Source organism: Theropithecus gelada, chromosome 10 (genome assembly GCF_003255815.1).
Source record: "Theropithecus gelada isolate Dixy chromosome 10, Tgel_1.0, whole genome shotgun sequence".
NCBI classification, from domain to species: Eukaryota; Metazoa; Chordata; class Mammalia; order Primates; family Cercopithecidae; genus Theropithecus; species Theropithecus gelada.
Window position 1 is genome coordinate 30,177,440 of NC_037678.1, and position 20,348 is coordinate 30,197,787.

Consider the following 20,348-nt stretch of genomic DNA (forward strand, 5'->3'; position numbering starts at 1 on the left):
AATTATTGTGGGGTTTTTAAATAGAAAACATTTGATTAAAAGAGGATTATGGAACTCAGGGTCACGGAGAATACGAAAGAATTACTTCTTGCTACTTTCAATACTATCTGAAGTTAATGGCACTGGCTCACAAACAGAAAACAGCACGAATGAGAAGGGGAAAGAAAATCGGAGCTATGTTTTTTCTTTTTACTTTTCTTTTTTTTTTTTTTTTTTGAGACGGAGTCTCACTCTGTCACCAGGCTGGAGTGCAATGGCAGGATCTATGCTCACTGCAACCTCTGCCTCCCGGGTTCAAGCAATCGTCCTGCCTCAGCCTCCGAGCAGCTAGGACTACAGGCGCATGCCACCACGCCCAGCTAATTTTTTTGTATTTTTAGTAGAGACAGGGTTTCACCATGCTGGCCAGGATGGTCTCGATCTCTTGACCTCGTGATCTGCCCGCCTCGGCCTCCCAAAGTGCTGGGATTGCAGGTGTGACCTACTGCCCTGGCAAGCAGTGTATTTTTTTTTTTTTTTTTTTTTTTGAGACGGAGTCTGGCTCTGTCGCCCGGGCTGGAGTGCAGTGGCGCGATCTCAGCTCACTGCAAGCTCCGCCTCCCGGGTTTACGCCATTCTCCTGCCTCAGCCTCCCGAGTAGCTGGGACTACAGGCGTCCGCCACCTTGCCCGGCTAGTTTTTTGTATTTTTTAGTAGAGACGGGGTTTCACCGTGTTAGCCAGGATGGTCTCGATCTTCTGACCTCGTGATCCGCCCGTCTCGGCCTCCCAAAGTGCTAGGATTACAGGCTTGAGCCACCGCGCCCGGCCAGCAGTGTATTTTTAAGGAAGATGATACAACTAGTGTTTCAAGGGTGAAAGGAGCCAGGCTGGAGAAGTACAACAGCACTCCGAATCAAAGGGAGAAGGGAAGAAGGGTGATTGGCCAGCCTATTGGTAGGGGGTCATTAATCTAGATTCTAGGAGGTTAGGCTGGAAGTTAGTCCAGAAAATAGATCCGAGGCAGTTAAGTCTAAGGCGAGGGGTGGCACAGATGTTCAAACAGGGTCAAAGATTCAGGGTATCAATCCTAACAGGGCCAAAGGAAGTCCAAATGGAAAAGCTCCGGTTGGAGCCCAAACTCAGGGAACTCAAGATTCAGATTTACAGTTCATTCCAAGCGACTTGAGACCCCTCAGCTCCTGGGGCCAGGATCCGTTCCAGAGGGTAGTTGAGGCCAGAGTAGCAGGGTAGGTGGAGGAACCAGGGAAAAAACTGTAGAGACAGCCAGATTTAGAGAATGGTGGGAGGAAATGGGTCTAAAGTTGGCGTGCTGGGCCACAGAACAGAGGAGACCCTCAGAAGAAAAGGGCAGCAGAAGGGAGGAGCCCTGAGAGACAGGGCGGATCTCTGAGCAGCACCAGGGGGCGCGTGCGGTTCCCGGACAGCCTTGCTGATTTCCAGGGCTTGGCAGTGAGCGGAGGCAGGAAGACAATGGCTCAGATTTTAAATTGGGGCTGGGGTGGTGTTTATAAACGACATTAAACACACTACGGTACTAAAGGGTAGCCAAATCATCTCATCCCTCTGCTTCCTGGTGTTATTAATGTCCTAGGCACTAATATTACTAGGCTGGCTAGTGGTGACAACTGAGGCCAGAGAAGAAGCTTAAACGATGACAAAAGATAAAGGCAGGGAAACGCAGTAACACTTTTTTTTAAAAAAAATTTTATTTTTTGAGACGGAGTCTTACTCCTACTGCTCAGGCTGGAGTGCAATGGCGCGATCTCGGCTCATTGCAACCTCTGCCTCCTAAATTCAAGCGATTCTCCTGCCTCAGCCTCCCGAGTAGCTGGGACTACAGGCGCCTGCCACCACGCCCAGCTAATTTTATGTATTTTTAGTAGAGACAAGGTTTCACAATGTTGGCCAGGCCGGTCTGGAACTCCTGACCTAAGGTGATTCACCCGCCTCGGCCTCCCAAAGTGCTGGGATTACAGGCTTAAGCCACCGCATCTGGCCAACACACACACACACACACACACACACAAAGAGGAAAAGGTGTGCAAAGTCAAACTGTGAGGAAATAAAGACGGAGAAGCAAGTTCAGAAAGCACCTCGTTCAGGTTACGTGACGATTCCGGGGTGGCCTGTGTCCCTCTCCCATCTCCCCTGCTAATGCAATACCCACAGGGTAGCTGTGCTTCACCAACACACACAAACGTAGGCTTGGCTTTTAGGGAGCAGTCCATGTGAGCTCATTTTTGCGAAACACTAAATAAAACGCATGGTAGAATCTGAGGATGCACTTTAAATCATCAAATAGTTCCAGGGAACGAAAGAGCAGAACTTTTGTTGTTGTTGTTGTTGTTTTTTCTGTGCCAGGAGGGTGGTGGGGGGCGGAGGAGAGACCCCTGTTAGAAGATGATGTATTTTGAGATTAGTAGATTCACAAAAGATACACGTGAATATACTTTAACCATTTAAAAAATGTTTTTGAATGCTGCCTTAAAAATACAACAGGTTATTATCATAATAAAGTGAGGGAGAGTGGAGGGGTACTTATCCAGACAGCCCATTCCAAAATCTATCATATAAATTATCTCCAGATTGTACAATGCTTAAAGGTAGAAGAGGATCTTTGATTTTAACCCTCGTACACTTTGTGAGTGTGCCTGTCACTCAATAAATAGTTGATTAATTTGGGGGACGCACCAGGAGCAGTGTTTCCTATTTGAGAGGTGGGCCAGCGAACTCAGAGGCGGCCCTCTGAGACCAGCAGGATGCAAGTGCAACGACCAACACAAATATCTGAGCATTCAATGGAGTTTTTCCAAACTTTTAGCCTGTTTCTGGGTTGATTTTTTTTTCTTAGGATTTAGCAGTATTCCACCGCGCTACTGCAGTTAGCATTTCCAAAGCGCGCACACACCTCAACACCCTTCGCCGGGAGCACACTCAATCCCTCCGCCGGGGCGTGCGGGCCTCCTCCCCTCCCAGCACACTCTCCGGCTTCCCGGTCTCCTCTGCCCCATCCCCCCGCCTTCCAAGCACATTGTGCGCACTCTTCCAGGCAGCTCTTCGGCGGCCGGGCAGTGGCAGGGCTCCGAGCCTGTCTTCTCCGGGGCGGTCACACGTGTCCATTCCCTGGGGTAGGGGATCGCTCTTCCCGCTCGGCTGCTGATTGGTGCCTCCCCCTACCCCACCCTTCCCGCCGCTCTCCGGCCTCCATCCTACTACGTTCCAGCTCAATCAGCCCCACCGCCGCCTTCTCTCGGAGAAAAGAGCCACTTCAGAGCTCCTTGCGCGCCGTTCTCGGCTGGAATAAAAGCGTTAAGAAACAGGTGGAAAGCACTTCACTTCTCTAGGCCTCATATTTCTGGGGTGGACATCCCGCTCCTGCTCCGGCTCTGCCCTCGGCATCAATAATAACTGAACTCCCACACGTGCACGTTTCTGTATGGAGCCCGACCGAAAGCACCACCCCGCGGGCCCTTTAAAAGGACGCGACCACTCAGGCCAAGTGGGGGTGGGAGAGCGCCTGGCCGTCCTCCCTCGGGAAAGTGCTTCAACTTCCCAGTCCCAAAGCCCTGGAGGGCGGAGGGCGCCGCGTGAGAGTTCTCGGGGGGCGGCCCGCGCTCCCTAGGTCCCGCGGTCCTGAGCCCTGGGGCGCGCGCCCCGCCCCTCCCCCTCCCTGGCGGTGCAGCTGTCCGGGCGGGGGTGGGGCGGGGGCGGGGGTTGTTGTTGTGGCGCGGGCAGCCCCGCCCCCTCCTCGTGGGCGGCCCCTCCCCCAGGCCCCGCGTCCGGCCCCTCCGCCCCCAGCCCCATCTGTTTCCCCGGCGGGGACTCGATTATATTGTAGGGGACTGGGGGCGGCCGCCGCCGCAGCCGCGGGATGGGGCGAGCGCGCGGACCCCGCGGGCAGCCGCAGCCGCAGCCGCCTCTGTAGCTCGGGCCCCCGCGCCGCCGCCCCCCGCCCGGCGCCCGCCCTCGGCTCCTGCACTCGCCGAGCGGCGGCAGCAGCGGGAGGAGCGCCCCGCCGCCCCCGCCGAGGACCGCGCGGAGGCTGCGGCGCTGCAGCGGCGGGAGTCCCAGGTCGGCGGGCAGAGCGCGGGCAGCGAGGGGCCGCCGCCTGTGCTGCGGCGGGGAGATGTGCCCGGAGGAGGGCGGCGCGGCCGGACTGGGCGAGCTCCGCTCCTGGTGGGAGGTCCCGGCCATCGCGCACTTCTGCTCGCTCTTTCGCACCGCGTTCCGCCTGCCCGACTTCGAGATCGAGGTGAGTGACCGCGCGGGCGGGAGGCGGCGCGCTGCGCCCCCTGCTTTCCCTGCCCCGCGCGGGGCGTCCCGGGCAGTCGCGCAGAGGGGCCGGGGCCCGAAGGACTTCGGCCCGGAGTCGGGGGCCAGGAGGAGGGCGCAAAAGGGCAGGAGGGAGGGCGGGCGGGGGCCGCCAGGCTCTGCCCTGGGTGCCGAGGGACGTCAGGCCGGGGACTCCGGCTCCTGGGGCAGAGGAGCAGGCGCCGCGAGGGCGGGGCGGGCCCGTGCTTTTGTGGGAGCGGGAGCGGGACCCGGCGGCCCTCCCGGGAGTTCTCCGGTGGGGCTGAGTGTGGGCGCTAGGGCTGCGCGCGCTCGCCGTCCGGTGCCATTGAGGCGCGAGCCAGCTGCTCCGGCGGGGCCAGGCGCGGGGGGGGGGGGCCCGCGCGGGATTAACTCGGACCCAGGCGGGAGGCGGCCGCGGCCGGTGGGGAGGGCTAGCTCCGCTCTGGCGGGCGGGCGCGTGGCGGGGGCTCCCGGAGGCCCGAAACTCCCGGGAGGCGCTCCGGCCAACTTCGGGCCGGTGGGGACCGGGCCTGGGCGCGGGGCTCCGGAGCTGCGGAAGGAAAGTTTGGGACTCCGTTATTCTCCCACAGCGCTCGTCCTCCCGTAATATCCAGCCTCTTTATCCCAGGGCTCGGGAGCCCTTGGAGTTGGTCTCGCCACCATTATCCCCCCGGGCGAGCGCGAAGGACGGGCTGGCCATTCTGGCCAGGCCGGAGGTGTTTTCCAGCCCGGGGCTTTGTGATAACTGGGCCGAAACCCGAGGGTCCTGGAGCGCGGCGGGTGGCGGGAGCGTGCGGAGCGCAGCGCACACGGCGGCCAGGCAGCGGCCAGTCCAGCGGCAGCCCCCTTTCTCCTATTTTTATTTGTGTTTTTGGAAGGAGCTGAGAAATAGTCGATTAGTTGGCAGGTTGAATTGCCTTCTCTTCTATGGCAATATGTGTCGTGACTTTTCACCTTTTGCCTTTGGACAAAGGTGAATGGCAACTGCGTTGGTCAATTTTTGTTTTCTGTTCTGCAGATGGGTTCGCCGACGCAGTCATCAAAATTAGAGCCACTCTTTTGGAAGAGCAGGTCGTTGTTGTTCCTTCCCCAGCCCCACGGATCTTACTTGGTGCCATTTTCGGGTTGATTTTAACTCGTTTATTCCAGAGCTCTTTGCCTCACCTTTATTTTTAGATTCAGTCGTGTTTGCTGAAATATCAGTTGCTTCTTCTATGAATGAAGTGTGGGAACTTGCTCTCATCGCAGTTAATGAAATCAGGAAAATAAAAAGATCAAAAGGGTTGGGGATGGGAGAATGAAGAGGAATGTAGACAGATAATCTAGGGCCACTCACTGGCTTTTGGCGATTCTTAGTTTCTTAAGCTGATTAAAACAATGTGAGGAAATGTGGGCTTCTCCACTTTTTAGGAAGAGGTCATAACTTGGGCATTTTACGCGGCGCCACAGCGTTTGTTTTCAAAGTTTGAACGTGAATGTGGCAAGCATAATTTTATTAATGAAAATTTTCCTGAGACAACTGTTTATATTGACTAAAGAAGAGAAACAGAGCCATGGAAGCTAAAGAGTTGGGAATCCTAAAGGTCAAGGGATGTTTCTGTTACTGTGATGTCCTGTGTTTTCTTTCCGTTGGTACAAAATCGTGAGTAGTTTAATTATATCCTGCAGTCAAAATGGTGGCTGTGGTGGGAGGTGCCGCCTGTGACAGGGCCATCTTGGGTGCGGGTAAACTTGCACCTAGCCCCTTTTCTTCCTTGCAAGATAGTAACGTTGAGGTGGTGCTGGGATTACGAGTTCAGAGTTTAAAGACCCATCCTAAAAATACTGTTGGAAAAACTTCATGTCTCAAATCCATGTATTCCCATTTTGTTGATGGAAGACTAGAGGTAACTCATTTTGCCTTAAGTACTCACAGCATATTTAGAGTAACCTGTAAATAACTTGCCTTCTGTTACAAGAAATAAACTTGTGGTTTCTGAGAATTAGCTGGTTTAATTCCTAAAGGAAATGTAAACTGATTAAAAAGATCAAATTTATATGTATAACAAATGGAAAATCACTGTAGTTTACATGGCGAATAATCAAGGCTATTTGATATGACTCCAGCGTTTCTTGGAAATGGCACTTTTCTTGGGCTAAAATACATGCTGTTTGAAATACATGCAACAGAAATGAGTATTTGGCTTCATACGTGCTGGTTTAAAGAACTGTCCACACTCTTGTATTTGGAGATGTTCACTCAATGGATAACAAAGTCAAAGTGACTTTTCTTAACTGCAGTTCTTGTCTAATCCATCTCATGTTAGGTATGTTTTGATATGGCCAATGGAAATTTTAACTTAAGGTTTTTAGTAGTTATCAAAAGTTAGAATTTTATTGGGAATGATTATATGTCAATTAAAAAATTAAGATTTAAGAATGTATTTTCTCGGCGCGGTGGCTCACCCCTGTAATCCCAGCACTTCAGGAGGCTGAGGAGGGCGAATCACTTGAGGTCAGGAGCTCTAGACCAGCTTGAGCAACATGGTGAAATCCTGTCTCTACTAAAAATACAAAATTACCTGGGTGTGGTGGTGGGTGCCTGTAATCCCAGCTACTTGGGAGGCTGAGGCAGGAGAATGGCTTGAACCCAGGAGGTGGAGGTTGCAGTGAGCCGAGATCATGCCATTGCACTTCAGCCTGGGCAACAAGAGTGAAACTCCATCTCAAAAAATATATATATACATATATTTTTTTTTCTAGACTTCTAACACATTTGACCCATTGACAGTGCAGAACTTACTGGAAATACTGTCAATTCTGATTCTCTTAAGTATACATAAATTATTTTTATTTTTCTAAGGTAATTTTATTTTAATCTAATAGTTTATTGACCTGACAGTTTGAGAAACAATCCCTTGGTTAGACTTTATGATGCAGTGGAAGACCCTTATAAAAATAAAAAAGAGCCGGGTGCCGTGACTCACGCCTGTAATCCCAGCCCTTTGGGAGGCCGAGGTGGGCGGATCACCTGAGGTCAGGAGTTGGAGACCAGATTGGCTAACATGGTGAAACCCCGTTTCTATTAAAAATACAAAAAATTAGCCGGGCTGGTCACTTGCTCCTGTAATCCCAGCTACATCTGTAGGCTGAGGCAAGATGATCGCTTGAACCCGATAGGCAGAGGTGGCAGTGAGCCGAGATCATGCCATTGCACTCCAGCCTGGGTGACAGGGCGAGACTCCATCTCAACATAAATATATTAATTAATTAAAAAATTAAAAAATAATTCAAATGCTGAACCGTACCTGTTAGGCCATGTGGAAAGACTCTACAGTCTTAATTTTCTGCAACTTTAAAAGGTAAAAATGGTGAATAATAGTAGTAGAAGTAGTATATCAGTTATTTCAGGAAACCGGTTTTCAGCTGTGGGAAAGATCTCATTTTACCCTTGACCACCAGGCTGAGCTCATGGATTTATAGAAAATTTAGGAAGCAGAGTTCTCAAGGACTTGGTTTCCATTTATCTAAAGTGAAGCAATCTCTAAGATAGGTGAAGGGCTGGCAGGATTCATGTCCCACTTCTCCAAGAGATTAAGATCTTCCATTTAGAAAACTGTCCCCAAAACGTGGATATTTTTATTTTTGTGTATATTAAATAATTTTTTTTTTTTTTTGAGACGGAGTCTCATTCTGTCACCCAGGCTGGAGTGCAATGGTGTGATCTTGGCTCACTGCAACCTCCTCTTGCCCGATTCAGGTGATTCTCCCGCGTCATCCTCCGGAGTAGCTGGGATCACAGGCGCGCACCAGCACACCCAGCTAACTTTTGTATTATAAAAAAAGTTTTACTCTATTAATCAACCTTGAATACACAGAATTGCTTTATAAGAGTCAACATACTTGATTCTTAGTTTTAGACAAGAAACCTGTCAAGTATATAATAGTGATGCCTTATCTCAGTTCAAAATTCCCAGTTGTAAAAATATTGCAAAAAATTATATAAACGTGAAAATTATCATAAAATATAGATAAAAATTAAAACCACCCATAGTCACCAATCAGGGATAAACGTTGTTAAGTGTTAACATTGTATCCTTCCACTCGGGGATAAAAGTGATTCACTGTTAACATACTTAGAAATTCCTAAATATGCCCGCAGTGTAATTGTGCTGTAGGTTAGATGTTTTTACTTTTCAGATGAGATTGAGGTATAGATGGAACACAGTAGATGAATGACAGTGAATTCAGTAGTTGAGCCCCTACTTTGTGCTTAACATGGAACTTGGAGATTTACCGAAGAAGCTCTTACCTGGCCTCCTTTGCCTCAGAAGATTATCTGTTAATATTTCAGAACTAGCAAGTTTATACCACTTGAGTTAAATGAAGTATTTTATAATTGTTTAACATTCTAGTGGCTTAGGTTGGCTAAGTTTTGTCCTGATTGAAGAAAAGAAGAAAGGCTAATTGACCTCTCCAAGATTTCCTACTGTTTTCCACCTAGCCAAGTGCCCTGTACAGTAAATACAGTGTCTCACTTGACTAAGGTAAGGGAGGACAGAATGATTCCCAGTAATTATGATGAATGTGGGGCTGCATTGGTGTCTATAGGTGGCCGTTTGAAGATGGTTATGTAGAATTATTTGAATAGTTCATATAGTAGCAGCATGATCAAAATAATCTGTCCTGTCTGCCTTTTTTCCTGAGTGTCCTGCCTTTGAGTACTTACTCCTTTGCCTTCCTTGTGGCTCCTTCCTGGTTGTGTTTGTACGTGGGTAAGAGCCATTACCTAATCAGCATGAGATCTGGGGGCAATATTCACATTCTTGAGTTCCACCCTTGGTGCTTCCTTGAAGAATCCAGCCTCGGCCGACTCACGCTTGTAATCCCACCACTTTGGAGGCCGAGGCGGGCGGATCACAAGGTCAGGAGATCGAGACCACGGTGAAACCCCGTCTGTACGAAAAATACAAAAAATTAGCTGGGCGTGGTGGCAGGCGCCTACTGTAGTCCCAGCTACTCAGGAGGCTGAGGCAGGAGACTGGTGTGAACCCAGGAGGCGGAGCTTGCAGTGAGCCAAGATTGTGCCACTGCACTCCAGCCTGGGGGACAGAGCGAGACTCCGTCCCAAAAAAAAAAAAAAAAAGAATCCAGCCCCTTAATCAAGTGCCGAACACATGGATTGTTAAACGTTAAGTGATAGGAATGGCTAGGAGAAACTTGTAAGTACATCCATCATAATAGTGGGTCCTAAACCTGGCGCCAGGGTAGACTTTGTGTTGGTGTACACGTGTGCACTTTGCTGGAGGAGAAGGGCCTATTGCTCTCATCAGATTCTGGAAGCAGCCCCCAACCCATACGAGGTTAAGAAGCCCTGAACTAGATGAAAGAGTAAGTTGGCCCTAATTAGGGGTTCAGAAGCCTACTTTCGTGACACAAGATGTGCTGCACTAGGAGTTAGGAAACTTGTATTCTGATTGTGCCACTGTAACTGACTGATTTTGGGGAAGTCAAAACAACGTGATGATAAATTACACTGCATAGTACTTGGTACAGTTTCAAAATGTCATCCCATTTTCTTCTTAGCTGGCCTTAACCATCACCATGAGGTGGGGTCTTCTCATTTTACACATGTGGAAGTTGAAAGTTTAGAGAGGCTGATGCTTGCACAGGGACTCTCACCTGGATCTCAGGTTCTTTGAGGCCAAATTCTGCCTGTTTCTACTACATTGCACTGCTTCTTCTTCAGTTCTTGTTATCTATAAAATGAGGGGCCAGATTCCACAGTGCACGTCTAGAGTTCTTTGGCTCTTAATAATGTGGGGTACAAAGGGGCCTTTTTTTTTTTAAACTTCTGAACTAAGTGCAAAGGGACAAATTCAAGTATTCATTTATTTCAGCAAATATATATATATATATATTTTTTGAGACAGAGTCTCACTCTGTCGCCCAGGCTAGAGTGCAGTGACGTGATCTCGGCTCGCTGCAACCTCCACCTCCTGGGTTCAAGGATTCCCCTGCTTCAGCCTCCCAAATAGCTGGGATTACAGGCACATACCACCACCCTCGACTAATTTTTGTATTTTCTTTTCTTTTCTTTTTTTGAGACAGAGTTTCACTCTTGTTGCCTAGGCTGGAGTGCAATGGTGTGATCTCGGCTCACTGCAACCTCCGCCTCCTGAGTTCAAGTGATTCTCCTGCCTCAGCCTCCCTAGTAGCTGGGATTACAGGTGCCTACCAACATGGCTGGCTAATTTTTTGTATTTTTAGTAGAGACGGGGTTTCACTGTGTTGGTCAGGCTGGTCTTGAACTCTTGACCTCAGGTGATCCACCCCCATCAGTCTCCCAAAGTGCTGGGATTACAGGCGTGAGCCACCATGCCTGGCTCTAATTTTTGTATTTTCAATAGAGAAGAGGTTTCACCATATTGGCCAGGCTGGTCTCGAACTCCTGACCTCAGGTGATCCACCCGCCTCGGCCTCCCAAAGTGCTGGGATTATAGGCATGAGCCACCGCGCCCAGCTTTAAGCAAATGTTAATTTTATTTATTTATTATTGTTATTTTTTGAGACCGAGTTTCGCTCTTGTTGCCCAGGCTGGAGTGCAGTGGTGCGATCTTGACTCACCTCAACCTCTGCCTCCTGGGTTCAAGCGATTCTCCCGCCTCAGCCTCCCAAGTAGCTGGGATTACAGGCATGCACCACCATGCCTGGCTAATTTTTGTGTTTTTAGTAGAAACGGGGTTTCTCGATGTTGATCAGGCTGGCCTCGAACTCCCGACCTCAGGTGATCCACCCGCCTCGGCCTTCCAAAGTGCTAGATTACAGGCATGAGCCACTGCTCCCGGCCAGCAAATGTTTATTAAGCATCTACTACATTAGGCAACGTACTAGGTACTGATATGGTTGTGAACGTAATAGAAAAATACCTGTTTGCTTTTTAGTGCAGTGAGACAGATACCGTATATAATATCAGAAGGCCCCAAGTAGAGCGGGGTGGAGGCTTGCACAGGGCCACGTTGAGGTGTAGGTTGTTGCTATTTAAAACAGGGTGATTAGGGCCTTTCTGAGGAGATGAGTGATTTAAAGTAGTCCTTTCTCGAGGGGCGCGGTGGCTCACACCTGTAATCCCAGCACTTTGGGAGGCCGAGGCGGGCGGATCATGAGGTCAGGAGTTTGAGAGCAGCCTGATCAACATGATGAAACCCTGTCTCTACTAAAAATACATTAGCCGGGTGTGGTGGTGCCCACCTGTAATCCCAGCTACTCAGGAGGCTGAGGCAGGAGAATTGCTTGGAGACGGAGATTGCAGTGAGCTGAGATTGCGCCATTGCACTCCAGCCTGGGCAAAAGAGTGAGAGCGAGACTCCGTCTCAAAAAAAAAAAAAAAAAAGTCCTTTGTCACACTATTCTATTTAATGTAAGATACTAGAGGATAAAAGACCTTCTAAAGATTCAGAATCTGCACCCTCTCCAAGGGGGAAAGCCCAAGAAGGGGATGTGAATTACAGAAGGACAGATCTGCGCAGGCTGAGATCCTGAAAGGGGAGAATGTGCTATCATCATGTAACTCTCTAAAAGTGAATACCAGGTCCGCTTTCTATTTATACCTACGCTTTGAAAGGAAAGGCTTGCTGCTTTGGTGTGTGTGTGCCTACCATGTGAAGCTGCAAAGGCAGTTGGGATCTTCTGCAGTTCAGAAGGGGCAGCCCCTTCTCATCTCTGAAGGGCGGCCTGCGTTAGCACACGGCTCACTTTGCAACGGAAGTTAAGTTGCTAAATTTTCTGGAACACAGTTAGGAAAGCCTAAAATACACCTTGGCAGCGTTCAGTCCTACCGATTATCTGCCCCTTTGATCAGGGCAAGGGGAGCTCAGTGTGGGATTCCATGGTGTGCTGGGGCTCAGAATGCGGTGCGCTTGGCAGAGTGTGGAAAACTGCAGTGCACAGGTGGTTTAGGTAAAAATGTGGTGTGTGGACAGAACCAAAGGGGAGCTTCTAAGTACATGGTCTTCTGTCTAGTTGATGTGACTAAACATATCTTCTTTGTTTTTTTTTTTTTTGAGTCAGAGTTTTGCTTTGTCGCTCAGGCTGGAGTGCAGTGGCGTGATCTCGGCTCACTGCAACCTCCACCTTCCAGGTTCAAGTGATTCTCCTGCCTCAGCTTCCTGACTAGCTGGAATTTCAGACATGTGCCACCACGCTCGGCTATTTTTTGTATTTTAAGTAGAGACAGAGTTTCACCATGTTGGCCAGGCTGGTCTCGAACTCCTGACCTCGTGATCCGCCCGCCTCAGCCTTCCAAAGTGCTGGGACTACAAGCATGAGCCACCGCGCCCAGCCCCTAAATACATTTTCAAAAGGCAACAATCAGAAAGCTGGATTATGGGCCCACCTGTCGTTAAGTTGTGTTCTTAGGCAGGTGACTGTGGGTTTCAGGTGCCCCATCTGTAGACTCAGTGATTCCGGGGTGTTTGCATGTCTAAAGTTCTGTGATCCTAGAAATGTTTCTCAGCATGCGTAGCGCTCTGAACTCATCCAGCAAATTGCTGACTCACCAGTTAGGGTCGAGGGTAGGATCCATGTCTTAGAAATTAATTACGTGCCAAGTGAAAACTGCAAATCCATACTTGGTGTGTTTCCAAATTATAGGAATGTTTTGTTTCTCTTTCTCTGGCATCTTGTCTGCAAATAAGCTACTTTGAAAGTAGCTTTTGAGACTTGAAGATTGACATTTTCACTATCTCTAGTGTCCTTAAACTGACCTAAGCTTTTGTGCTTTGAGATTTTGAGGAATTCTGGAGGCTGAAGACCTTGAATTATGTGATTCTTCTTTCTTTCTTTCTTTCTTTTTTTTTTTTTTAAAGGTGGTATCTCACTATGTTGCCCAGGCCGAATTTGAACTCCTGAGCTCAAATGATCCTCCCGCCTCAGCCTCCCCAGTAGCTGGGACTCCAGGCACATCCCACTGCCCTTGGCTCCCTTTCACTTAGTCTGTTTCTTATGTATCATGTCATCAATACCTAGAAGTCTGAATAAGATCCACTTAAAGCTTCTGGCTTGTGGTTTGCCTTTCATTTGCTATTACACCTTTACAGATGGCTGCTACCCTTCCTCTGTATTTGTATATTTCATTGGATGCTATTCCTTGGATGTTTTTATTATATCTTTACATTAGCCTCTAACAAATATTAGTCAATTTATATTGGAAAACTTGGGGACAGTCATTTTTCAGCAGCTCTTAGGATTGAGAAAGGAATGATTGGAAAGTAAGAGTGAGCTCAAGATTGTGTGTTCCTTTAATCCTCTGGGTTTCTCAGTCTCAGCACTATTGATAGTTTGGGCTGAAAATCTGTTGTGGGTAGCTGTTATATGAAGGGCGTTATATGCGTTTTGTTTGTTTTTGTTTTTTTGAGGCAGAGGCGCTCTCTGTTTCCCAGGCTGGAGTGCAGTGGCGCAATCTTTGGCTCACTGTGACGTCCGCCTCCCAGGTTCAAGTGATTCTCCCTGCTCAGCCTCCCAAGTAGCTGGGATTACAGGCGCCCGCCACCACGCCCGGCTAATTTTTTGTAGTTTTAGTATAGACGAGGTTTCACTGTGTTAGCCAGAATGGTCTCAATCTCCTGACCTCGTGATCCGCCTGCCTTGGCCTCCCAAAGTGCTGGGATTACAGGCGAGAGCCACCGTGCCTGGCCCTCGTTTTAAGATGTTTAGCAGTATTGTTGACCTCTACGCTCTAGGTGCCAATAGCACCCCCAGTCGTGACAAATAAAAATGTCTCCAGACATTGCCAAATATCTCCTGGGGGGTGAAATTGCCCTGCTTGAGAATCTTTGGGGTGTGAGGTAGAGATGACTTTGTAGTGTTGGTCATTGTATAAAAGGTACGCTGTACATGAGGTAGATGAGTTTTTCCTTGTGATGGGATTATTTTTCCCCTAAATGCAAACCTTTAGTATTTTTTGTTTATGGAAATTTCAGGGAGTTAAAGTTGCTCCCAGAAGTGAATGTCATCAGCAATTGTACATGTCAGAAACCTGAGAAACAGATATTTTGTTAATTTTTTTTCTTTTTTTGAGACAGTTTTGCTTTTGTGGCCCAGGCTAGAGTGCAAGTGGCGTGATCTCAGCTCAGTGCAACCTCTGCCTCCCAGGTTCAAGCGATTCTCCTGCCTCAGCCTCCCAAGAAGCTGGGACTACAGGCGTGTGCCACCACACCCGGCTAATTTTTGTATTTTTAGTAGAGACGGGGTTTCACCATCTTGGTCAGGCTGGTTTCGAACTCCTGACCTGCAGTGATCTGCCCACTTCGGCTCCCAAAGTGCTGGGATGACACATGTGAGCCCCGGCGCCTGGCCTTGTTAATTTTTTTTTTTTTCTTTCCTGGAGCATCATTGAAGGAAAGCAGAGAGTTTGGGGCTAGCAGGGAGGGAACTGCAAAGCTGACTGAGGCTGATAAAGAAAGGCCTTCCCCTACAAAAGGCCTCCCTGAAGCAGGGCCTGGCTGTCTAGTGCCGCAGGGGAGGAGGGGTGAGGGGTGTTTGTGCTGCAGCCTGGGGCTGGAGCGGCTGCCATTGCCTGTCAGGGCGCAAGGCTCTTGACAGATCTCTTGAGCTTTGCATGGTGGTGTACTGGGGAGGGCGTTCTCCATGACCAGGTCAAAAGTTCAGTGGGACCTAAGTTGAAGGCGTGTGTGTGTGTGTGTGTGTGTGTGTGTGTGTGTGTTTGGGATATATGCATATGTAAAGTTCATTATTCCATCAGAATTTTCCATGTAGAACATAGCGACCACATAAGCTTGAAGCTGCTCTAAATGTTTTTTAATGGTTTTTCATGTTTAATTTTGCCCTCAGCAAGCATGGTGAAATATATTATGGATTCAAATAGATTTTTATTTTGGTTTGGGGAGAAAATGGTATTGTGAGTGTGGCTCCGTCTAGTGCACAGTGAAGGCCTTTGAGCTTCTTGGAAGGAAGATACCATAGAACTTAAGGAAATAATATCACTTGTCTGTGGCTTTTGAGGATGGTTTTCATTGAGTGTCTATCTCCAAGTCCTTCTTTTCCATCTTGGGGTATTCAATCCCCAAAGAGACCCCATGTCTTGTTTTTTATTCTTTATCTCTTTGGCTGGGAACTAAGGTCTGACCATTGTTTTTTTTTTTTTTTTTTTTCTTTTTTTTTCTTGTCTACTCCATTGTGCTCCACTCATGCCCTCGGGTTTATTCTGGGCATCAGTGGAGGAGGGGTAGCATTTCTGGCCTGCGTCAAGGTGTTAAATCCCAGAATTTGTGTAAATAGGTTGGTGTGAAGTCAGTCACTTCTACAGCCAAAAGCAGTTTTCTCCTCTTTAGAGGGCAGATGACCCCTCTGAATAATTCTCTCGTGTGTTCTGTTTTGTACTTCGTTAGCCATACACTCATTTAAAATGTAACGTGGTTTATGCAAAAATATATAGAAGATAGTATTTCGTTCTCCTGTTTGAAGTCCGTGACCTCATGTGGCCTTTACAAAAGACGTTGGCTGGTTTAAATGATGACATACGCATATAAGTTTCACACTGGAGTGAATGGTCAGCTTTTAGCTTTGGTTCTACAGCCCAGAGTCTTCATGAGCTAAATCAGGTCCACTTTTTCCCTAGGGTGGGTTTGCTGGAGTGACGTGTGACTTGGCGTTGTGTCACTGAGGCATGTGGCCACCTGAATTGAAAGTGTGAGTGGCTGTCAGAACAGACTGTGTGTACCCTCCCTTGCTCCTCCCCACCCATCACCTCCAAAAGTAAGTGAAAATAGAGGAAGCCACGGGGCCACAATTAAACTCACCGCTTCACGTTTTCAATGTTGAACTTTTAAATCACACCCAATTAATAATTCCTGAGAATGGATCAGTTCTTAGAATTGAAAATGCTGTTCAGCAGTCTTGTTGACTGCAAGAGTGTTTTTCTCTCCTGGCCGGTTCCTTTTAATGAACACCCCTACCCTGCGTGTTCATTGTCTCAGCAACAATGGCACTAAGGACAGTTGATTTGCTTGACAGAAAACGTGTTAAATTAACAGATCTACTTCTTTAGCAAATCCTTTCTCTTCTCCATTCCCATTATGTCTCTCTGTCTTCCTGAAAGGTTGTTTGTGAATTCTTTTAGGTGTGGGGTCAATTTTTATAGCAGAGGCCTGGAGTTCTTTGTTCAGGGAACATTGTTGTACATGGGGAAAGGTGCTTTAAAGAAAAAAATTTCACCTGTTGTCATAATGAAGGAATTTAATTTTGGATTGTTTTCCACTCTTACACCGGCATTGATTTGGGTTTGTATCTACACGAATGTACTAATTCTTTCACGTTGGTTCTAAAAGACTTGCCCCCCATTTTCCTTTGCGGTGTTAAAGCAGCTCCCCAACCCTCCTTACAGGAATGTTGAAGATCGGGAGGGGGCGCGCTGGTTGAGGATGTTTGTGACATGTAATCAACCCCAGCCACCGCGCCCGGCTGTTTTGTTTTGAGACGGAGTCTTGCTCTGTTGCCCAGGCTGGAGTGCAGTGGCGTGATCTCGGCTCACTGCAAGCTCCGCCTCCCGGGTTCACGCCCATTCTCCTGCCTCAGCCTCCCAGGTAGCTGGGACTACAGGCGTCCACCACCACGTCTGACTAACTTTTTTGTATTTTTAGTAGAGACGGGGTTTCACCGTGTCAGCCAGGATGGTCTCGATCTCCTGACCTCGCGATCCTCCCGCCTCGGCCTCCCAAAGTGTTGGGATTACAGGCGTGAGCCACCGCGCCTGGTCTTTTTTTTTTTTTTTTTTTTTAACATGGAACACTTCGTGACTGTGTGTCATCTTGCATAGGCCAGTTTTAGTACAAGTGCTGCTGGAGTGAGTGCATAACGCTAGATTTTCATCGCTTTCAACAATGGAGCCCATCTTCCTTACCCATGACTGTGATTGGATTTCTGGAACATGCAAATTTTTAAGGTTAAAGTGAAATTTTTTAAAAAGGGGAAAATCTCAAATCCCAGTCAGCCTTCCCTGTGTTATTGTCATCATTGTTAATAAGGTTGCAGAGGCATGTGGCAGAGTTCTTATTGTGCTGCTGCCCTGGGGGAATTTGTCTGTTGAAAAGGGTCAGGACAGCAGTGATATTGTGAAACCTATGTTATTTGCCCGGTGAGCGATAGGGAATATGGTTGCTGTAAGAGTTCAGAGGAAGGCAGAGATGGCGAGTGAAAGGCTTCCTGGAGAAAGAATCGTGCTTCTGGGGGTCATGCTGAGTAAGTCAGTATAGTTAGCTAGGTCAGAGAGCCCTCACCTTTTTTTTTTTTTTTTTTTTTTTGAGACGGAGTCTTGCTCTGTCACCCAGGCTGGAGTGCAGTGGCCAGATCTCGGCTCACTGCAACCTCTGCCTCCCGGGTTCACACCATTCTCCTGCCTCAGCCTCCCAAGTAGCTGGGACTACAGGCGCCCGCCACCTCCCCCAGCTAGTTTTTTGTATTTTTTTTTAAGTAGAGACGGGGTTTCACCTTGTTAGCCAGGATGGTCTCGATCTCCTGACCTCGTGATCCACCCGTCTCGGCCTCCCAAAGTGCTGGGATTACAGGCTTGAGCCACCCCACCCGGCTTTTTTTTTTTTTTTTTTTTTTTTTGAGACAGTCTTAACTCTGTCCCCCAGGCTGGAGTGCAGTGGCGGGATCTCAGCTCACTGCAAGCTCCTCCTCCAGGGTTCACGCCATTCTCCTGCCTCGGCCTCCCGAGTAGCTGGGACTACAGGCGCCCGCCTCCCCCCTCCCCCGGCTAATTTTTTTTTTTTTTTTTTGTAGTAGAGATGAGGTTTCACCATGTTAGCCAGGATGGTCTTGATCGGACCTCGTGATCCCGCCGCCTCAGCCTCCCAAAGTGCTGGGATTACAGGCATGAGTCACCGCGCCTTTGTTATAGAGACTAATAGAAAAAGAGGTTGAGAGAGAGAGATCATAGAGGCAACATTGCAACCAGCCTTGAAGACCGGCCTCACTGGTGATCATCATTTTTCTTCAGGCAGTGGGGAAATGAAGTTTTAGAGTAGGAATTCCTGTATACTAAGTGTTTTAGGTTAAATCTGGTTTTGGTAACTGGAATAGAACAGACTGGAATAAGAAAGACTAGTTTAACTACAGGCATACCTCAGAGATATTTGAGGGTCAGTTCCAGACTGTTGCAATAAGGTGAATATTGCAGTAAAGTGAGTCACGTGAAATTTTTGGTTTCCCAGTGCACATAAAAGTTATGTGTACACTATACTATAGTCTGTTAAGTGTGCAGTAGCATTATGTCTTAAAAAATAATGTAAATACCTTAATTTAAAAATACTTTAGGCTGGGCACAGTGGCTCACACCTGTGATCCCAGCACTTTGGGAGGCTGAGGCTGGCGAATGGCTTGAGCCTAGGAGTTACTGAGACCAGCCTGGCCAACATGGTGAAATGCTTTCTCTACTAAAAATAACAAAAATCAGCTGGGTGTGGTGGTGTGCACCTGTCGTCCCAACTATATAGGAGGCTGAGATGGGAGGATCGCTTGAGTCCGGGTGGCGGAGGTTGCAAGTCAAGATTGCAACACTGCACTCCACCCTGGGCAGCAGAGACCTTGTCTCAAAGAAAACACAACAAAACAACTATTGCTTTAAAATCTTAGTGATCAGCCGGGCAGGGTGGCGTAATCCCATGCCTGTAATCCCAGCACTTTACATGCCTGTAATCCCAGCACTGAGGCAGGTGGATCATGAGGTCAGGAGTTCGAGACCAGCCTGGTCAAGATGGTGAAACCCCATCTCTACTAAAAAACACAAAAATTAGCCGGGTGCTGTGGCAGGCGCCTGTAATCCCAGCTACTCAGAGGCTGAGGCGGGAGAATCTCTTGAACCTGGGAGGCGGAGTTTGCAGTGAGCCGAGATCGTGTCATTGCACTCTAGCCTGGGCAACAGAGCAAGACTCCATCTCCAAAAATAAAAATAAAAAAATCCTAATGCTCATCTTGAGCCTTCGGTGAGTCATAGTGTTTTTGCCAGTGCAGGGTCAGGCCTCAGTATTCCTTTCATGAAAGATTTCTCCGTAGCATACCGTGCCGTTTGATAGCGTTTAACCCACAGTAAAACTTCTTTCAAAATTGAAGTTAGTCCTCTCCAACGCTGCCACTGCCTATCAGCTTAGTTTAGAATATTCTAAATCTTTTGTTGCCATTTCTACAGTGTTGACAGTATCTTCACCAGGAATACATTCTGCCTCAACAAACTACTTTTTTTTGTTCATCCATAAGAAGCAGCTCCTCTTAATCTAGTCTTCAGACAAGGTTGAAAAAGAAAATAAAAGAAAAAACTCCATTCAGGTTTCATCATGAGGCTGCAGCAAGTGAGTCACATCTTCAGGTCTACTTCTTTTTTTTTTTTTTTTTTTTTTGAGATGGAGTCTTGCTGTGTTGCCCAGGCTGGAGTGCAGTGGCGGTATGCTTTCAGCTCACTGCAGACTCCACCTCCTGGGTTCAAGTGATTCTCCTGCCTCAGCCTCCTGAGTAGCTGGGATTATGGACATGCACCACCACGCCTGGCTAATTTTCTTTCTTTCTTTTTTTTTTTAATTGCTTTTTTTTTTTTTCTCTCTTTTGAGATGGAGTCTCGCTCATTGCCCAGGCTGGAGTGCAGTGGCGTGATCTTGGCTCACTGCAAGCTCTGCTTCCCGGGTTCACGCCATTCTCCTGCGTCAGCCTCCTGAGTAGCTGGGACTACAGGTGCCCGCCACCACGCCCGGCTAATTTTTTTGTATTTTTAGTAGAGACAGGGTTTCACCGTGTTAGCCAGGATGGTCTCGATCTGTTGACCTCGTGATCCGCCCGTCTCGGCCTCCCAAAGAGCTGGGATTACAGGTGTGAGCCACCACGCCCGGCCTTTAATTGCATTTTTACTGTAGACAGGGTTTCACCATGTTGGCCAGGCTGATCTCAGACTCCTGACCTCGGGTGATCCACCCACCTCGGCCTCCCAAAGTGCTGGGATTACAGGTGTGAGCTACTGTGCCTGGCCCAGGTCCACTTCTGATTCTTCTTCTTTTGCTATATCTA

The 20,348-nt window shown here is 48.2% G+C and overlaps 1 protein-coding gene across 1 annotated transcript in view; it reads left to right on the forward strand.

The window, feature by feature from the left end:
* Nucleotides 1-3,710: 3,710 nt before the first annotated feature.
* Nucleotides 3,711-20,348, forward strand: part of LOC112633026 (cat eye syndrome critical region protein 2) — a 200,270-nt gene continuing 183,632 nt past the window's right edge. Inside the window, exon 1 of the mRNA XM_025399376.1 lies at nucleotides 3,711-4,254. Coding sequence (XP_025255161.1) covers nucleotides 4,129-4,254 — 126 coding nt within the window. The 5' untranslated portion in view covers nucleotides 3,711-4,128. The remainder of the gene's footprint in view (nucleotides 4,255-20,348) is intronic.